Here is a 16,584-nt window from a genome sequence, read left to right as displayed (position 1 = left end):
CACTACAATTGCATTCAACATGGTGTTTTAGCACCCACTGAAGCCAGGGTGTACAGAGGAGAAAAATGCTCCCAAATTTGTCAATGTGCTGAGGGTCACAGGAAGGAGGGATTCGGCCTACAGACTCCTAGGCTCCAGCAGCTGCTCTGAGTCATGTATTCATTAAATCATGTTTTCCATCTGCCCAAATAAAGAGGAAGAATAAGTTTAAAATGTTACCTTGTTGTAAGAATTAGAAAGGACACGGCATCGGAAAGTCCTTTGGAAGCTGTAAAGTGTAGAGATCCCCCTCATATCTCCTTATTCCAAAGGAAGTTAAACAGAAAGTAAAACTAGAATGTTTTACATAGAAAGGTGAAACAAGTTCCTCTCTAACAGCTGTCAGTTAGGAATGGACCCAAATGATCCATGCTGGGCCCGAGACTCATCGTGCCGGGTCAGGAAAGCAGCTGGTTCTGGTAGGACTGCCTTCCGTGTCCTTCCCGCTTCCTCGGTTTCTGCACTGGCTCCAGCCTCCCTCCCTCACATGCACATTCTCTGTGGTTGAGGGTTGTCTCTGAAGCTCCACTCCCTTCCTCTTCCCAAGCCCCAGTTACAGGAACTATTGCAAGATTAACTCTCTCATACTATATTTCATTCAACAGAGCAGCAACTCAGGGATTTTGGCTTCTGGAACAAGAGTAAAAGATCTACAAAATAGTAAGTTCATTGGCAAGAATCTTTTAAGACAATTTTGTGTTGATGAAAAGTGTCAGATCAGCAGCCACAAAGTCTGAGTTTATGTTTATTCATCTAGCAGGTAAAGATTCGCAATACTATCCAAATCTCTCACCAACCTATAAGACCAGCATAATGCAAATTCCAAGTAAAAAGGTAATTCCTTACTCGTTCTCAGGTTGTAACCTTCACATAATAATGTGATGCCTCCTAAGCTCTTTCCCATAAATTATGTCATTTAACTCTTCTAGTGAATATCTAAAATAATAGTGATAATGATGGTGTATAAACACACCGCTTAACCTGCTTTAGCCAAGAGTCTTCCTATCTTTTTTAAAGTAATAGACTGTATTTTGATCAGTTGTAGGTTTACAGAAAAGTTAAGTTGTTTATATATTTTTAAGAGCAGTTTTTCTTCTTAAAAGCTAAGGTGTATTTCGCTGTGATAAAAGTAACTTCTTTTCCAAAGTGGAAAGCAATGTGCACGAGGTGAGCATGGGCCCTGGCACCAGAGCCTAACTCCTCCTTTATCAGACTGTGATCTTTGGTTGGTGAATTCCTTATCCCTTCTGGCCTGGTTTTCTCCTCTCTACAATGAGAATAACAATAAACAACATAATACAGAGGTCTCAAAGAATTTAATGGAATAGCACAGTGGAGAGTACAAAGTAGGTGCTCAAGAAATGTTTGTCTTATTTCCATTCCGATTGTACCTTAGGGGGCTGAGAAATGGCTGTGTCAGAGGACCCTACATAAACCTCTAGTGGGATTCTGATCTTTTGCATGCGTTTACTCTGCCTGAGGGATTTTGTATTAGACTAAAAAAAAAGAAGATAAGCAGAAAATTGGAGACATCTAGTTTTCCAACTCATCCTTGTTAACTGAGCTTTTTATTTGATCTGAAGAGATGCGATTAGAGGCAAAACCCAAAATAAAATCGAAAGACAGCCTTTAGTCCAGGGCAGAGCTAGCCTGGCAGAGAGGAATGATAAAGGAGACAGAAGAGCACTGGGTGGAGCCCAGCTGAATATAGCAAGTACCCAAGCAGACCACTTAGAGGCCCAGAGGGGGGCCCTCCAGCTGACAGGAATGCAATCTGGTAAAATGCAAGACAGCCCTGGGAACTGCAAGGAATGCATAGGGGAGCATTGTGGGGCACTACACGACTCAAGGGTAGACAATTAGGGGCAGTAGACTCGAGGTGATAAGGCTAGGGGACTTCATTTGTACTCATAGGTTATGGAACACTCAGGTTGTATTCTCAGCCATGTCGTGGACCGATGACTGTAAATCAGGCAGCCCATTCTGAAAGCTTGTCTCTTCCCTGATGGAGCAAAAGACACAGGAGCTTTGGAGGCATGCATATGAGTGTGTGGTGAAGGGTGGATGATGAGCTAAGAACACAGAAAGAAGATAAAAGAAGAAGAAAACAAAAAGAACAAAGATTTATTTGCTAACCAAGAGGGCGTTCACAAATATTTCTCCCACATCCCATCCAGAAAGATTTCAAGGCCAGGAAAATAAAAGCACCTGTCGGATATCAACTGATTAAAGCTCAAGGGAAAACCAGCAAATGTCTTCATTTTCTTATTCAAGGACTCCTTTTTATAATCAAACACAAGAGGAGACAGTTTTAAGTAGGTGCCTGAGTCATAAGATATATGAAATGTTTGACATGTTGCTTAGTTCTACAAAGAGAAACTTCCAAATAATTTATAAAGCAACTTATTTTTTTCAGATTTCCACTTTGGAGGAGTCTTGAAATCCAATACACAGGAATATAAGGACTATAATTTTTTTAATGTTAAGAGTAAAGGCTTCCCCTTATAGTAATTAATATAATTATGTATCTGTGACTTCAAACTTAAAGAGGCAATGACTTCACTTCAAGGGTCAACTATTTTTGGATCTTCCAGTCTCCTTCCCTGTGAATAATACTTTCATTGAACCAACACAGCTCTCTGAGAGTGACATGAGTCTTCCTGCTTAGACAAGCAGTTCGACTGTGAACTTCCTCCTAGCTCTTTCCTGAGAAGGCAGGTCCTAACATATCCTTTAAATACGGTATCACCAGTACCCTAGAACTTCTCCCTAATTATCGCACTTCATTAGCTAAAAGAGCTGTGTGTGTACAGTTTCCTACAAAGAAGCCAAAAGAAAGAGTAAGATTTGGTCTTTGGAATCAATCATTTCCATTTTCCCTTCTTATATCAAGCATTAAAGCCAACCACATTGAAAATTTTTTCAATCTATCTTGAAGTGATTTAATTCAACAGTTTGTACCAAGTGACAAAAAGGAAATAAGAGACATCTCATTAAAGGGGGGGAAAAGAAAAGCCACCATACTTTTAAATTTTAATTTTCAATTGCCTTCCCCCCTCTCCCAACCATGTTGAAAGACTTTAATTCAAGGCTAGAAATGGTTTGGCAAGATCAGTTCATCAGTGTAAATAGTTTCCTGAACTCCTAAAGTGATTTTGTGGAAATTAATTTTAGAGTTGAACCTTTAAAAGTTTTTAGTCTATGTTTCTATCATGTGTGTCTCCATTTATATAGAGCTCTGGCTGGAGCCCGGGTGAGCATAGCAAGTATACAAATTCCTTTGTAATTGTTCTGTAAGTAGCAAGGTATTATTTGATTTCGGTAAATTCACTAAAAGGGAAAAATTAAAGATCAAAAAATACAGACCAAGTAATTAAAAATACTTAGCAACAATATGAATTAACCAAATTCAAGTTTACATTTAAATTTAGATGTTTTTCTTATCTACATCTGTTGAAGTGAGACCTTTGAAGCATCAAAAAGAAGGGATATATTATACTTTGCTAAGCTATATTCATATTTTGAGTGGGTTTGAAAGAGAATTAGGAAAAATTCCATTTGACTGAATCATAAATAGAGCTAACAAATTAGTCATGTTTCAAAAGTTAATGCAAAAATTCTGTAAAAAATATTTAGTTTAATATTTCATTTAATTAAAGTTTTTCAAAGAGCATGTAATATCAATCCTTGCAAAAGCACTATTGCAGCCTTTTTTACGAAGATGGCGCCGAAAGCTAAGAAGGAAGCCCCTGTCCCTCCCAAAGCCGAAGCCAAAGCAAAGGCTTTGAAGGCAAAGAAAGCAGTGTTGAAAGGCATCCACAGCCACACAAACAAGAAGATCCGCACGTCACCCACCTTCCGACGGCCAAAGACACTAAGGCTCCGGAGGCAGCCTAAATACCCTCGGAAGAGCGCACCCAGGAGAAACAAGCTTGACCACTACGCCATCATCAAATTCCCCCTGACTACCGAGTCAGCCATGAAGAAGACAGAAGACAATAATACACTAGTGTTCATTGTGGATGTCAAGGCCAACAAGCACCAGATCAAACAGGCTGTGAAGAAGCTCTATGACATTGATGTGGCCAAGGTCAACACCCTGATCAGGCCCGATGGCGAGAAGAAGGCATATGTTCGACTGGCTCCTGACTATGATGCTTTGGATGTTGCCAACAAAATTGGAATCATCTAAACTGAGTCCAGCTGCCTAATTCTAAATATAAAAATTTTACACTGTAAAAAAAAAAAAAAGCACTATTGCAAAATATATGTTGAATTGAAATAATCAGTACAAGATGATTTGATGGAAATGATTTTTCTTTTCATGGTATTAGGCCAGGTCCTGTTAGATGGTCACCTAATAGTTTGCAAGCAAAAGGAAGGCACACTCAAGAATAGATCCATCCTCTGTATGGTGCCAGGTGGGTACTGGAAGTATCAGGGGAAACACTTTGTAAATATATGAATGTCTAGTCACTTTGCTGTACACCTGAAACCAACACAAAATAATACTGAAAAAATAAAACAGAAAATATGAAAAAGAGAATAGACCTATCTATCCTCTTGGGCCCTGGGAGGTAGATGAGTCATTGCTCTCTCTATCATGTGACAGTCAGTAGCCTCATTAGCCACCACCCACTCCCCATGTTTGACCCACATTAAAGACATGTCACCCCAAATATCTGAAATAATTATGTCTGTGGGTAAAATACTACCAAGGCTTTGCACTTCACTAAGCAGCAACCACTCTTCCATCCTCTGCTGCTTTTCCCTCAGGTGCCCCTCCTGCCAAGTTGAATCCATCCACTCTGTCCCACATCTCATGCTCTCCTACCTACATTCACTCCCTCTGGGCATGTTTTGGGCACTGTTTACCCCCATCCTTCTCAGGGCCCTTTCCTAGGCTTCCTGATGCCACTGCTTGCTGCGTTTCTCATTGCCTTCTGTCATCTCTGTCACAGACTCCCCCTTCTCAACCAACCCCTTAAGACACCACCCCAAGACCAATGTGCCACATTCTGTATACCTGCCTGGATGATCTTATTGATTTCCATGGCTGCCATTATCACCCAACCATTGATGACCTGCACATGTGTCTGTCTACAGACTTCCTGAGCTCCAGACCCATATAGTCAATTACCTTTGAATTACCCATTGGGATAGCCTCAAACTCATCATTTCCAAAGCTGAACTTGGTAGAGTAATATTTTTTAAATGTCCATCAGATGTCACCCTCTGCACAAAACTCTTAAATGTCTACCCATCCTTGTCTAAGTAAAAGCCTAAGGCATTATAATGGCCTCCAAGACCCTACATAATCTGCCTCCATCCTTCCACTCCTCTGACTTTATTTCCTACTACTCTCCCCTTCCTCAGACCACTCAGCCATACTGGACAGACATGTCCCCACCCCAGAGCCTTTGCACTTGCTTTTCCTCTGTCTGCTCTTCTTCCAAATAGAAGCTCTTGCTCTCTCGCATCCGTGGAAACTTTAGTCAACTATTGCCTCTTGGAAAGGCTTTTCGTGAAAATCCTATATAAAATTGCAACCTACCTTTTGACCTAGCATTTCTTATCTTCTTTTCCTGATTTCTCTGTCTTTATAACACTTACAAATACCTAACATACCATATACTTTTTTATTATTTCTAAATATAAAAATTTTACACTGTAAAAAAAAAAAGCACTACTTCCCTCCACTATATTATAGACTACAACTTGGCAGGAATTTTGGTTCCTTTTGTGCATTATTATATTCCTAATGCCTGGAGCAGAGCCTGACACATAGAATATAGTCTAGAAATAACTGTGGAATAAACAAATAAGTGAATCTCCAACCCCTCACTCCCCAAACTGCTATTCATCATTTCTGTAAATGGCACACTCTCATCTACCCAGCTGCCCAATACAGAATCCCAGGACTAGCTTGCACTCAGCTCATACTTGCTCTTAACCCACATTAAACTCAGCCCTCCAGCTATCCCCTGAAACCTGTCTTCCTCTCCTACCTCCTGTCACATAGTTATTTCCTGTTCATCCTTCAGGTTCCAGCCTAAAAATCATTTTTACAAATTATGTCTGTTATGTTTCCTTTTATTTTTTATTTGATAAATTTAACATTACATTTTGTAAATTTAAGGTATGTGTGTTACTTTGATATATTTATGTATTGTAATATGATTGACATTGAAGCAATATTTGTCACTTACATCGTTGTAGTACAATATTATTGCCTATTATGTTTCCTTTAAATACCCAACTAGACCTCATACATGTCTGGCCCATACTAAGTATTCATCAAATATTTGTTGAATACTGTATAAATGGCAATTCTCAGGAATACTAGATTAGGTTTCCCTGCTCTCTGTTGTTATGGCACCCTGTAAATTTCACATAACACTCAGCTCACTTTACAATAATTACTTTGTTTAATATCCTTCTCCTTCACTAGATAATAAGCTCTCTGAAAACAGAGACCTGAATGAAGATGAAAATGAGCAAGGGAAGATCCTAAAACATAGTGCAGACTGACCTGATTATGGGAGGATCTTGCTGGTAATACAGGGAAGTCATTTGAATAAGTTGAGGGCAGGAGATTGATTACAGAGGGACAGATTCAGAGAAAGGAACTTGATTCCATTTTTAGATAACAAGGTAGACAGATATTATAATAAAATAAGCTCAGCAGATTTGGTTTCATGCTTCTATATAAACCAATTAAAGCACTAGTTAAGTTTTAGTCTGGCTTGATTATTAAATCACTGAAATTTAGTCAACACATTACTATTCATTTTTTAACTTGCAAAGACTTCTAATTTCAAGCTTATATAGTCTCTTAGATATCAGACTGCATTCTAATTGCTCTAATAATACACTTAATTGATTACACACAGTTTAATTACTATGTAGAAGAATATCTACTTATATCTATATAAATTAGATTAGATAGATAGATAAATATTCATAAATGTGCATACACATACAAACATCCATTTTATAGATAATGAAACTGACACTGCAGGCTTTTTTATTTACCTCAAGATCACATAATTCCTAAGTGGTGGAGAGCCAGGATTTGAACTGATGTATGTATGACTAAAAAAATCCAACCAGCCGGTATGACTCAGTTGGTTGGGCATCATCCCATGCATCAGAAGTTGCCAATTCGATTCCCAGTCAAAGGCACGTGTCCAGGTTGCAGCCTCGATCCCAGATAGGGGACATGCAGGAGGCAGCTGATGGATGTGTCACTCTCCAAATGATGTTTCTCTCTCTCTCCCTCTCCCTTCCTCTCTTTCTAAAAATCAATTAAAAAGCTTAATACATAAATAAGTAATATTTGTAGTTTTACTATTCCACAATGGCTCCATAATTTGATATCAATTTAGAATGAAAATATTTGTATGAAGAATTATGATCAAAATGAACACAAATAAAGATTATTTTAGCCCAATACTAAGTCATTATGATAGTGCCTGGATATATTTAACATTAATTGCTCACAGATGATAATAGAAATGTCTACCATGAGGATCTATCAAAATATTCTTTGACCTTTTGCTAGATATGTATTATAGAGTCATTACTTTCAGCTTAAATTTATATCCTATTCTCATCAACAATGATTCCTACTCAAACCCAGTCAGCTTTATTTTATTCTGAATTTACCTTTACAACTTGAAGATAAACTTAAGAATAATACTACACTGGTCTTTTTTTGATGCCCCATAGCACCCTTTGGTTCTTGTTGAATAAATCAATAATTTAGGATGAGGAGAAAACAGAAATAAGCTCCTCTACCCACTTCCATTTCCAGCCCAGGCTGGAATATCAATAACAAATCAGAGCCTTGAATATTCCTGATTTTCAGAAATAATATCAGCAAAGAGGTGTACATATGCATTGAGAACCCTGAATCTGTATTTTGTTATAATTTTGGTGAATGTTAACTGTAATGTATCAGTTTGATTCAACCCTCAAGTTGATTAGAGTAAATAATTATGAAGAATATATAACCACATAAAACTGAAACCATCATCAGAATTTATCCCAACAAATGAAGAATAGAAGATCCAAAGCCCTGATGCTACATCACTGTGGTGACATGACAATACTGCACTCAGATGTGGTACAAACTCGATGCCTACACTACTTGATTTTCTAAGACAAAAGCCAATAAATTATTATTTATAGGCATTCTCAAAAATATTTTTTATCTTTAAAATTAAATTACATTATTATTTTAACAGCTTTGAAGGCACATACATGTTGCTGCTAGTGTCTATGATGGTCATCATTTCATTAGAGAGTGGCCCAGTCAACACTTGATTCTAATCTGCTTAACTGCCTGATCTATTTAATTGCCCCATTAGGGACTTTTAGTCTTACAAACATTATGTAAATTATCATTGGCGTTGGAGGAGGACAAAAGTGAGAAGTATAATTTATTATTTTGACAAACTCAACAAGGAGTTTTAATGTTCTAACAGACTCAAATTAAGACAGCAGCCACCAACTAAAGAAATAAGCTGCTAATATATAAACCAAAATACATGAATAATTATCTCTGTACCTACTATTCTCTCAGCTTCCTGCTCTTCCCCTTCAATAGCCAATTCCTCCTTATCCATCCAGACTCATGTTAAACAGCATTTTCTCCTGAGTTAGGTCCCTTTGTTATGTGCTCTCTGTACCGTCCTGGTGTAACACTCATCACACTTTGTTGTAATTATATTCTTAACATTTGATTTTACTGCTAGAGTATAAGATCCCTGAGGACAGAGTTCATGCCTGTCTTGTTTATCAGTCTGTACCCAGCACGGTGCCTGACCCACAACGGGGTGTGCAGTACATGTCTGTTAAGTTGAAATGAAATTAAAGTTAATGTTATCACTACCAATGATTTGTAGTTTGGACCTTAGTGAAATCTACTAGAGTTGCTTTCAACTACCTGTAGGAAATCAATGTCTATGAGCAAAGGATCACATACAAAATTTTTTAAAACAGCATTATAATAAACAAAAATATAAAATGGATAAATAAATTATTGTAGGTATAGTCATACTAGAGGGTATTTCAGAGTCTAGATAATTTTATATTCCTGAAGTATTTATAAATGGCATGAAGAAATTCCTATTAAGTCATGTTAAATAATAATAAAACTGATATTTATAGAGTATTTTGAGCCAGCCATTCTTCTTACAACTTTGTATACATTAACTAACTTAATCTTCACAACAAATCTGCGTGATCCCCAAGTGATTCATATCTCCGGGAAAATTTGAGAAGTACTAACCATTCTTCTCATTTTACAGAGGAGATAAACAAGGCCAAAATTATTAATATCCTTTTCCCAAGATTGCACAGCTGGGCGGGTGCGGGGCGGAGGCGAGAATAAAAGAGTTCGATTCAAACCCAAGATGCTGGAAACTTAGACCAGTGTTCTTTTTGTTATACCGTGTTGTAAAGCTTTGACTTTGATGGATCTTTCTTTTTCTCCCCTTCCTCCCACCTCCAAATGGTTTCACCTCCATGGAGTACCTGAAGCTTGGTAATGCACAAATGCCGTGTCATTCCCTGAGAAAATTTAGAGTCGGCAGAGGGAGGCTTAGAAATTAAGTGCCTAAAAGCCAGTAACTGACCCCAGAGATCTCCAAGGACTGCTGTCCAGTCCAAGATTCCGTGACATGTGCAACACAGCCTTGAATAGGAATCAGAATGCTGGTATCCAATGCAGTGAGAATTTATTTCGTAGTTATCAAAGCAAACCAAAGGTTATCTGTGGGTTGGACATTTAAAGATTAAGTACAGCTGATCACACTCAACTCGTATGCAGGTAGCTTAACTTCAGTGGGTCTGGTCTCTCTCCGAAGGGAAAATGGAGGTGTTTATGATGCTGTATCCTAATGGGTTCCAGGTGACTCAGGCTAGGCGGCTGAATCAGACCCTCTCTTCTTTGATTTACATGGCAGGAACCAGGCCATCCCTAAATTGAAAAGATATAGTAATGAGCAAATGCAGAAAAAGAAAAGAGAAAAAAAAAAAAGCTGAGGGAAAACCTGGAGTGCTTTTCCAAGTCCAAAGTGAGCTATGGCTGCCCTCTCTGCCTCAGAGGTATGATCATAAATTACTAGCTAATGTTTAGCGCTGGGACTCTGGCTCGTGATATATTACAGAAGACAAGATGCCTCCAAGCAGAAAACACTGTAATTGGGGAGCAATAACATCTGTGTCAGTCATGGGACTGCAGTTAAAGTAAACTGAGAAGTTACAGGCTGGGCTGCACATGCAAAGTAATAATATGCACATTTTTTAGCTGAAAAGATATGTCATTGAGATATGGGCCTCTTTAAATTCTTTGGATTCTAGTGTGTTGCGATGCTTTGCTATACTGGCCACCTCATCTCTCTGAGCCTCCTGATGTAGCAAGGCCAGAGAATTCCTGCATAATGGAGCAGCGTCTCAAACCCACAACTTCTGGCTATGAATCTTGTCATCTTTCCAGTGCATCTCTGTTATGTCATTGATATTTAAGTAATTATAACACAATGAGTAGATGCTTAGTTATTCAAGACTGAATTGTGTGCAAGAGACTTTTATTCCTAGGTTGATCAAAATAAAAGAGAACTACTTTCTTGTAACCTGCCATCTAAAAAATTGTCCAGTAGCAGGATAATAGCTAAAAAATAAAAATAAAATAAAAATAAAAAATAAAAATCAGAAGTGTTCTGAGTGTTCTGGAAAAGACTGCCAGTTGGAGGTAGTCTAGAGAGATTTAAATTGAGTTTAAAATTTTGCTCACTGGTGACCAGTGCGCTATAAGTGAAGTTTTAATAAGGAGCTTACTCAACTGGGAGGAACAGCCCCAAGACATTCTGCCCTCCCTTCTTCCTTCTTTCTGCCTAGAATGTCAGGTTGCCTACATTTTAGCCTCTGGAGGTCCCTTTCAACTCTGATAATTGGTGATCTTTCACTGTATAGGCCAACCAAACTCAAAATCCACCTGTGAATTCAAACACCCTCTTTCTTCGTAGGGTGACCAGGGCTGTCCCAGTTTTGCATTGAAAGTCCCATGTCCCAGGACTGTTTCAGGCAGATGAGACCCACCCTAGCTCTTACCACTATGCTGTGCCTCCTGGCTCTTGTGGAAACCAGCACAGTGCTCTTAGCTGCATCTTCCTATCCACAGGAATGGCTGAATGCACAGTGTAAAATGTTCTAGTCCCCATACTACAGACAGATCTGGAGCAAACCTCTAGATACTGGGCAAGTACCTGGTTTGATTCTCTGGCTAGTCCTCTTACAGTGATATTTTAGGTGCTCTATCTGCTTGGCTTCACCACCACCACTGTCTTTCAGGTCTCCCAGCCTCACACTCCTCCTCCTGCCAGCCCAATTTATGTGTTTTTGTTGCTGGGCCACCATTTATGGAGGAGGAATGCTATGGTGTTACCCTTAGGCCACTGCTGCTGCCTAGTCCTAGCCAATGTATGATATAACCCAACATCAAAGCTGCCATCTGAATTATTCACTGCCAAAATTATATCAACACTGTGTCTATGCCAGAGTTCTTTATAAAGCTGGACATTTGTAGGCATGAGCTTCCCATGGGCTCAAATATACCATTTTCATGAGCTTATTTGTTTTCTTGTTTGCTGACTAGTGTTGCCTTTGACTATATTGAATAGCCACCTCCCCCCCCCCCCCCCCCCCCGTGGTACATAAAAGTTCCTTTGCTTTTTAACAACAAATTAATTTTATTATGAAAAAAATCTTTTAGCAAAAATTGACTTATCCAAAAAGCCAAGAGAATAGGAAGTATGATAAATTGGAAAGTTCAATTTTTGTTTTTCATTGCACTGAAGCGTGTTGGTTTCTTTTAAACTAGTCTAAGGTTAGTATTTGTGTTTCACAAATTTATCTAAGGGAATGCCATGAAAAACTAACTATATAGAATGGATTAATATTTAGTACAAAGTCCAAAACCATATATCCAAAATATGTCCTTTCTCTCCCCAAAGTTAGGGACATTCTTAACAATCCTTAGAGTTGTTTAGCTTTTAATTACTATTAATTTTTATCTTACAAAAAAGGTTCTAAAGCAGTAATTTGGAAAGATGGACAATGTCCTCGGGCTCTTTGGAGCCTCTAACATTGCTAGCCTGGTGGAAAGAAGTGGAGATTGTAGGGAAGATTTTAAGATGTCCCCAATTTCAAAAGCTAAAAATACTACGACAAAAGCACTGGAATAGCCCTAGCCTGTTTTTCTCAGCAGTTAGAGCATCGGCCCGGGGACCCAAGGGTCTCAGATTCCATTGAGCCTGGTTGCAGGCCCAAAGCCTGGCCCAAGCTAGGGCATGTGTGAGAGGCAACCAATTGATGTGTCTCTCTCACATCGATGTTTCTCTCCCCACCCCCACACCGCCTTTCTCCCTTCCACTATCTCTAAAAATCAATGGGGCCAAAAAAGCACTGAAATAAATTTTCACCAGTGGTAGAAACTTCTGGTTGTCTAATATGCATTCTCTCCTTCTTCCCTAAATACAGAATATCAGTTTTCTTCTAGGCACCCATTCATTCTCCCTTGCAGCTAAGGGTGACCAGTGCACTATAAGTGAAGTTTCTATAAGGAGCTTACTCAACTGGGAGGAACAGCCCTGCGACCTTCTGCCCTCCCTTCTTCCTTCTTTCTGCCTAGAATGTGTCAGGCTGTCAGATTTAGCAAATAAAACTACAAGATGTCTAGTTAACTTTGAATTTCAGATCAGCAACAAATAATTCTTTAGTATAGACACACCTCAGACATATTGCGAGTTCAGGTCCAGACCACTGCAATAAACTGATTACTGCAATAAAGTGAGTTGGAATCTTTTTGTTGGTGGAGGGTTTTGCCTTCAGTTTGTAAAAAGTACGATATCTGTGAAGCACAATAAAGCAAAGTGCAATAAAATGAGGTATGCAGTTTGGGACATGCCTATACTAAAAAAGTATTTGTTGTTTATCTAAAATTCAAATTTAACATCCTATATTTTATGTTTTTATCAATGTTTCAAAGGATTTGGACATGAAGACTGAAGCAGCCATCATGGACCATGAAGAGAACTTAGCCACATAACAAGGATGATAGAAAATATGAAAAGTCTCAGAAGACCAGGAAGTGCCATATTACCCACGGGCCACCTTCCTCCCAACTTTTTCTACATGAGCGAAATGTTATCTTGTCTGAGCACCATTACTTGGAATTTGTTGCACAGAGCCAAATTCAGTCCAAATGGTAAACTGCCCTTTCTACATTCCTTTTCCTCTCCCTACTCTTTCATGCTTCTTTTCCCTCCCCGGTGACCATCACATGCATTTTAGGTTAGTTTTATGCATTTTCAAGGATGAATGGGGAGAGTAAATCCCACACAATAACTTGCTCCCTTCCTACATCCTCAGAAACAGCTTACACTCAAGAGTAAAATATACAAATATGACCACCAAGCGATGAAGAGATGTCCTTCAAAGGGCCACCATGAACATATCATTATCTGAAGAGGTTTGTTTTGGGGAAGGTATGAAATAAGGCAGAAATAGGAAGCACCAATGAAATTCTAAAGAGAGAAGGTACATTAGAAAGTAAGCAGTTTTATCTCTGATTCTACAGTCCACTACTGGGAATTAATAATTATAATTATAGCTAATATTTATTGAACGCATACCATATATCAGACCTACACTGAGTATCTTAGATAGCTCTATATCCATATCATTATTTAACCCTCATGCTGACCCTATGAAGTTGATATTATTGGTAACTTTATTTTGCATGTAAGGAAACCAAGACTCAGAAAGGAGACGTAACCTCTTCCAAATCAAAAAGCATGCAAGGTGTGCAGCAGGAGTTGACTGGGTCTTTCCGCCTCTAAAGCCCAGGTTCTGTGCTCTTCATCACCATATGTGTATATATATTTTCTGAACTGGGAAAAAATATATGACTTCACATGCAGAAAGATCGAACACATGTTAAATAAATTGAAGTCCCACCTCCCAACATCCTGCACTTAAGCTCTGCAGATGAAAGGATGTTCTGCCTGGGCTCAGCTCCCTTCTACAATTCGCTAAAAGCAAAATACAAAACACCAGATTTTTATCAGGTTGCTATTACTCAGAGCCGTATGTATTGAGTAGAGAAACTGATCTGAAGAAATCAGAGTATCCTAGAAAAGTAACAGAACTGGGGGTGGGGAAAATGGGCGAGAAGGTGCACCTGGAGAATTAGGTCGCTTTAAGTTAAAGTGACCTGAGCATCACATGTTTAACCTTCTATACCAACCTCCTCTTACCATAAGGACATTTCTATCCTGTTGGTCTCTGAAAAACCACAGATTGATCTGGAAAACCCACCAAACAGATTCACTTTGCTGTAACCTGGCTTTAGCATTCCCTGAAAACATCCACAGAGTTTGGTCTGGACTTCTCCTCCCTGGAGCCGCAGACACAAGCCATGATGGCGTACTATGATGAAGAGCTCCCTCTGCAGATTGCTGAATCACAGGAAAAGCACAAACCAAGCAGGAAAAATGTGCCTTGCACTTTTCCATGGAATTCACCTACTGCAACTGGGGGTGGTTAGGTTTTCATGAATAGGGCACCCAAGGAGAATAGCTAATAACAGACTGATCCAGAACTGAGAAAGAATAGCATGGCATCTTGCCCCAGTCATGAATAGAGGACATAACAAAGAGGGAGGAAAAAGAAACAAGGAACCCAGGAGTAACGGGGAGACCAGAGCTCACCAGCCGGGCGTCTGGTAAGCACAGAGTGTGGGAACTTTTCCTTGCCTCTGAGACACATATTGTTGTCCAACAATGGCACGGCGGCTGGTGTTGTAAAGTCTCCATTTCAGAGGAGAAACCAGCAGAGGTGTTCTGCTCCTCCTCTCCCCTTTGGGAAATCCTGGGAAGTGCCAGCATTATTGTTAAAGATGTGAAATAACACGCAGCAAGCTCTATATTTACAACAGGCAGGGAATGAGATTAATAGAATTCTCAGGGCCTATGGCAATGTCATGTAGTAAAACTTGTTCTGGAGGCTAGAGGACAGCAATGGAGTCCTTGCTCAGCAACAAACTTGACAAGAGACTTTGGCAAGTAACTCTACCTCTCTGGTCCTCAATTTCCTCACCTGTAAGGCAAGAAGACTATATCGCTATATTGAATCTCTTAATTCAACAATAGTGGTTGAGTTATAGTTACATAAGGGGATGCCTCATGGATTTTATATTCTACTGAATATAATCTTATCTAATAAAGAGGGAATATGCTAATTGACCCTCACACCGTCGCAAAGATGGCGGTGCCCACAGCCAATGAGGAGGGAATATGCTAATTGACTGTCCTGCCCTCAAAGATGGTGGTGCCCACAGCCAATAAGGAGGGGATATGCTAATTGACTGCCACACCCTCAAAGATGGCGGCACCCACAGCCACAATATGGTGGCGCCCAGTCCCCTCATCCCCACCGGGGTGGCAGGCACGCTGCCTCCAGAGTCCCCCAGTCCCCTCATCCCCCCAGCTGCCCAGGGCTGGCCCGAGGCACAGGCAAGCCTCAGCTGTCAGCTTCCCAGCTGCCCAGGGCCACCTGAGGCTCAAGTAACCAGGGTCGGCCGAGGCTTGCCCTGCCGGCAGTGGCAGCAGCAGAGGTGTGATGGATGCATCGCCTTTCCCTGATTGCTGGGTCGCCTCCCACCCCTGAGGGCTCCCGGACTGTGAGAGGGGGCAGGCCGGGTTGAGGGACTCCCCCTCCAGTGCATGAAATTTTCATGCACCGGGCCTCTAATAGACAATAAAGAGTTAAGCTAATAAATGTCTTTTGATGATAAGGACTATGAAGAAAAATAATCATAGTGAAAGGGAAGAATGCAATGAGTTAAGTTGTCACTCAAAAGTAAGACTGTCAGGGGAGGCTGCTCTGAAGAGGAAACACTCGGGCAGAAGCTAGAATGCTAAGAAGGAGCTGGGGAAAGAATGTCCGAGGCAGGAGGGACAGCCATGTGTGGCCATAAAGAAGAAGCATGCCTCGCATACTTATGGGACATCAAGGGGACCAATGTAGCTGGAGTAGAGGAAGCAAATGGAAAGGTGGTTGGACATGAGTTAGTTTTATGTCTTAAGATGGGGAGATAAGTAAGGGCCAGTTCATGTAAGATTAGAGTCAGATTTCAAGTTTAATATGTGATCCCTGATTGCTGGGTCGCCTCCCACCCCTGAGGGCTCCCGGACTGTGAGAGGGGGCAGGCCGGGTTGAGGGACTCCCCCTCCAGTGCATGAAATTTTCATGCACCGGGCCTCTAATAGACAATAAAGAGTTAAGCTAATAAATGTCTTTTGATGATAAGGACTATGAATAAAAATAATCATAGTGAAAGGAAAGAATGCAATGAGTTAAGTTGTCACTCTAAAGTAAGGCTGTCAGGGGAGGCTGCTCTGAAGAGGAAACACTTGGGCAGAAGCTAGAATGCTAAGAAGGAGCTGGGGAAAGAATGTCCGAGGCAGGAGGGACAGC

General features: G+C 40.1%; 1 protein-coding gene across 1 annotated transcript; it reads left to right on the top strand.

The window, feature by feature from the left end:
- Positions 1–3,752: 3,752 nt before the first annotated feature.
- On the top strand, positions 3,753–4,265 carry LOC102250895 (60S ribosomal protein L23a). The gene has a single exon (XM_005861601.2). It carries the CDS (start codon positions 3,761–3,763, stop codon positions 4,229–4,231), a length of 471 nt encoding a protein of 156 aa, XP_005861663.1. The 5' UTR covers positions 3,753–3,760; the 3' UTR covers positions 4,232–4,265.
- The last annotated feature ends 12,319 nt before the right edge of the window (positions 4,266–16,584 follow it).

Source organism: Myotis brandtii, unplaced genomic scaffold (assembly GCF_000412655.1).
Source record: "Myotis brandtii unplaced genomic scaffold, ASM41265v1 scaffold154, whole genome shotgun sequence".
NCBI classification, from domain to species: domain Eukaryota; kingdom Metazoa; phylum Chordata; class Mammalia; order Chiroptera; family Vespertilionidae; genus Myotis; species Myotis brandtii.
The sequence above is the reverse complement of the archived record's forward strand: the minus strand, read 5'-3'. Positions and strand labels throughout refer to the sequence as shown.

Coding starts and splice junctions, on each gene's coding strand:
- LOC102250895 (XM_005861601.2), top strand. CDS start 3,761: ATGGCGCCGAAAGCTAAGAAGGAAGCCCCTGTCCCTCCCAAAGCCGAA.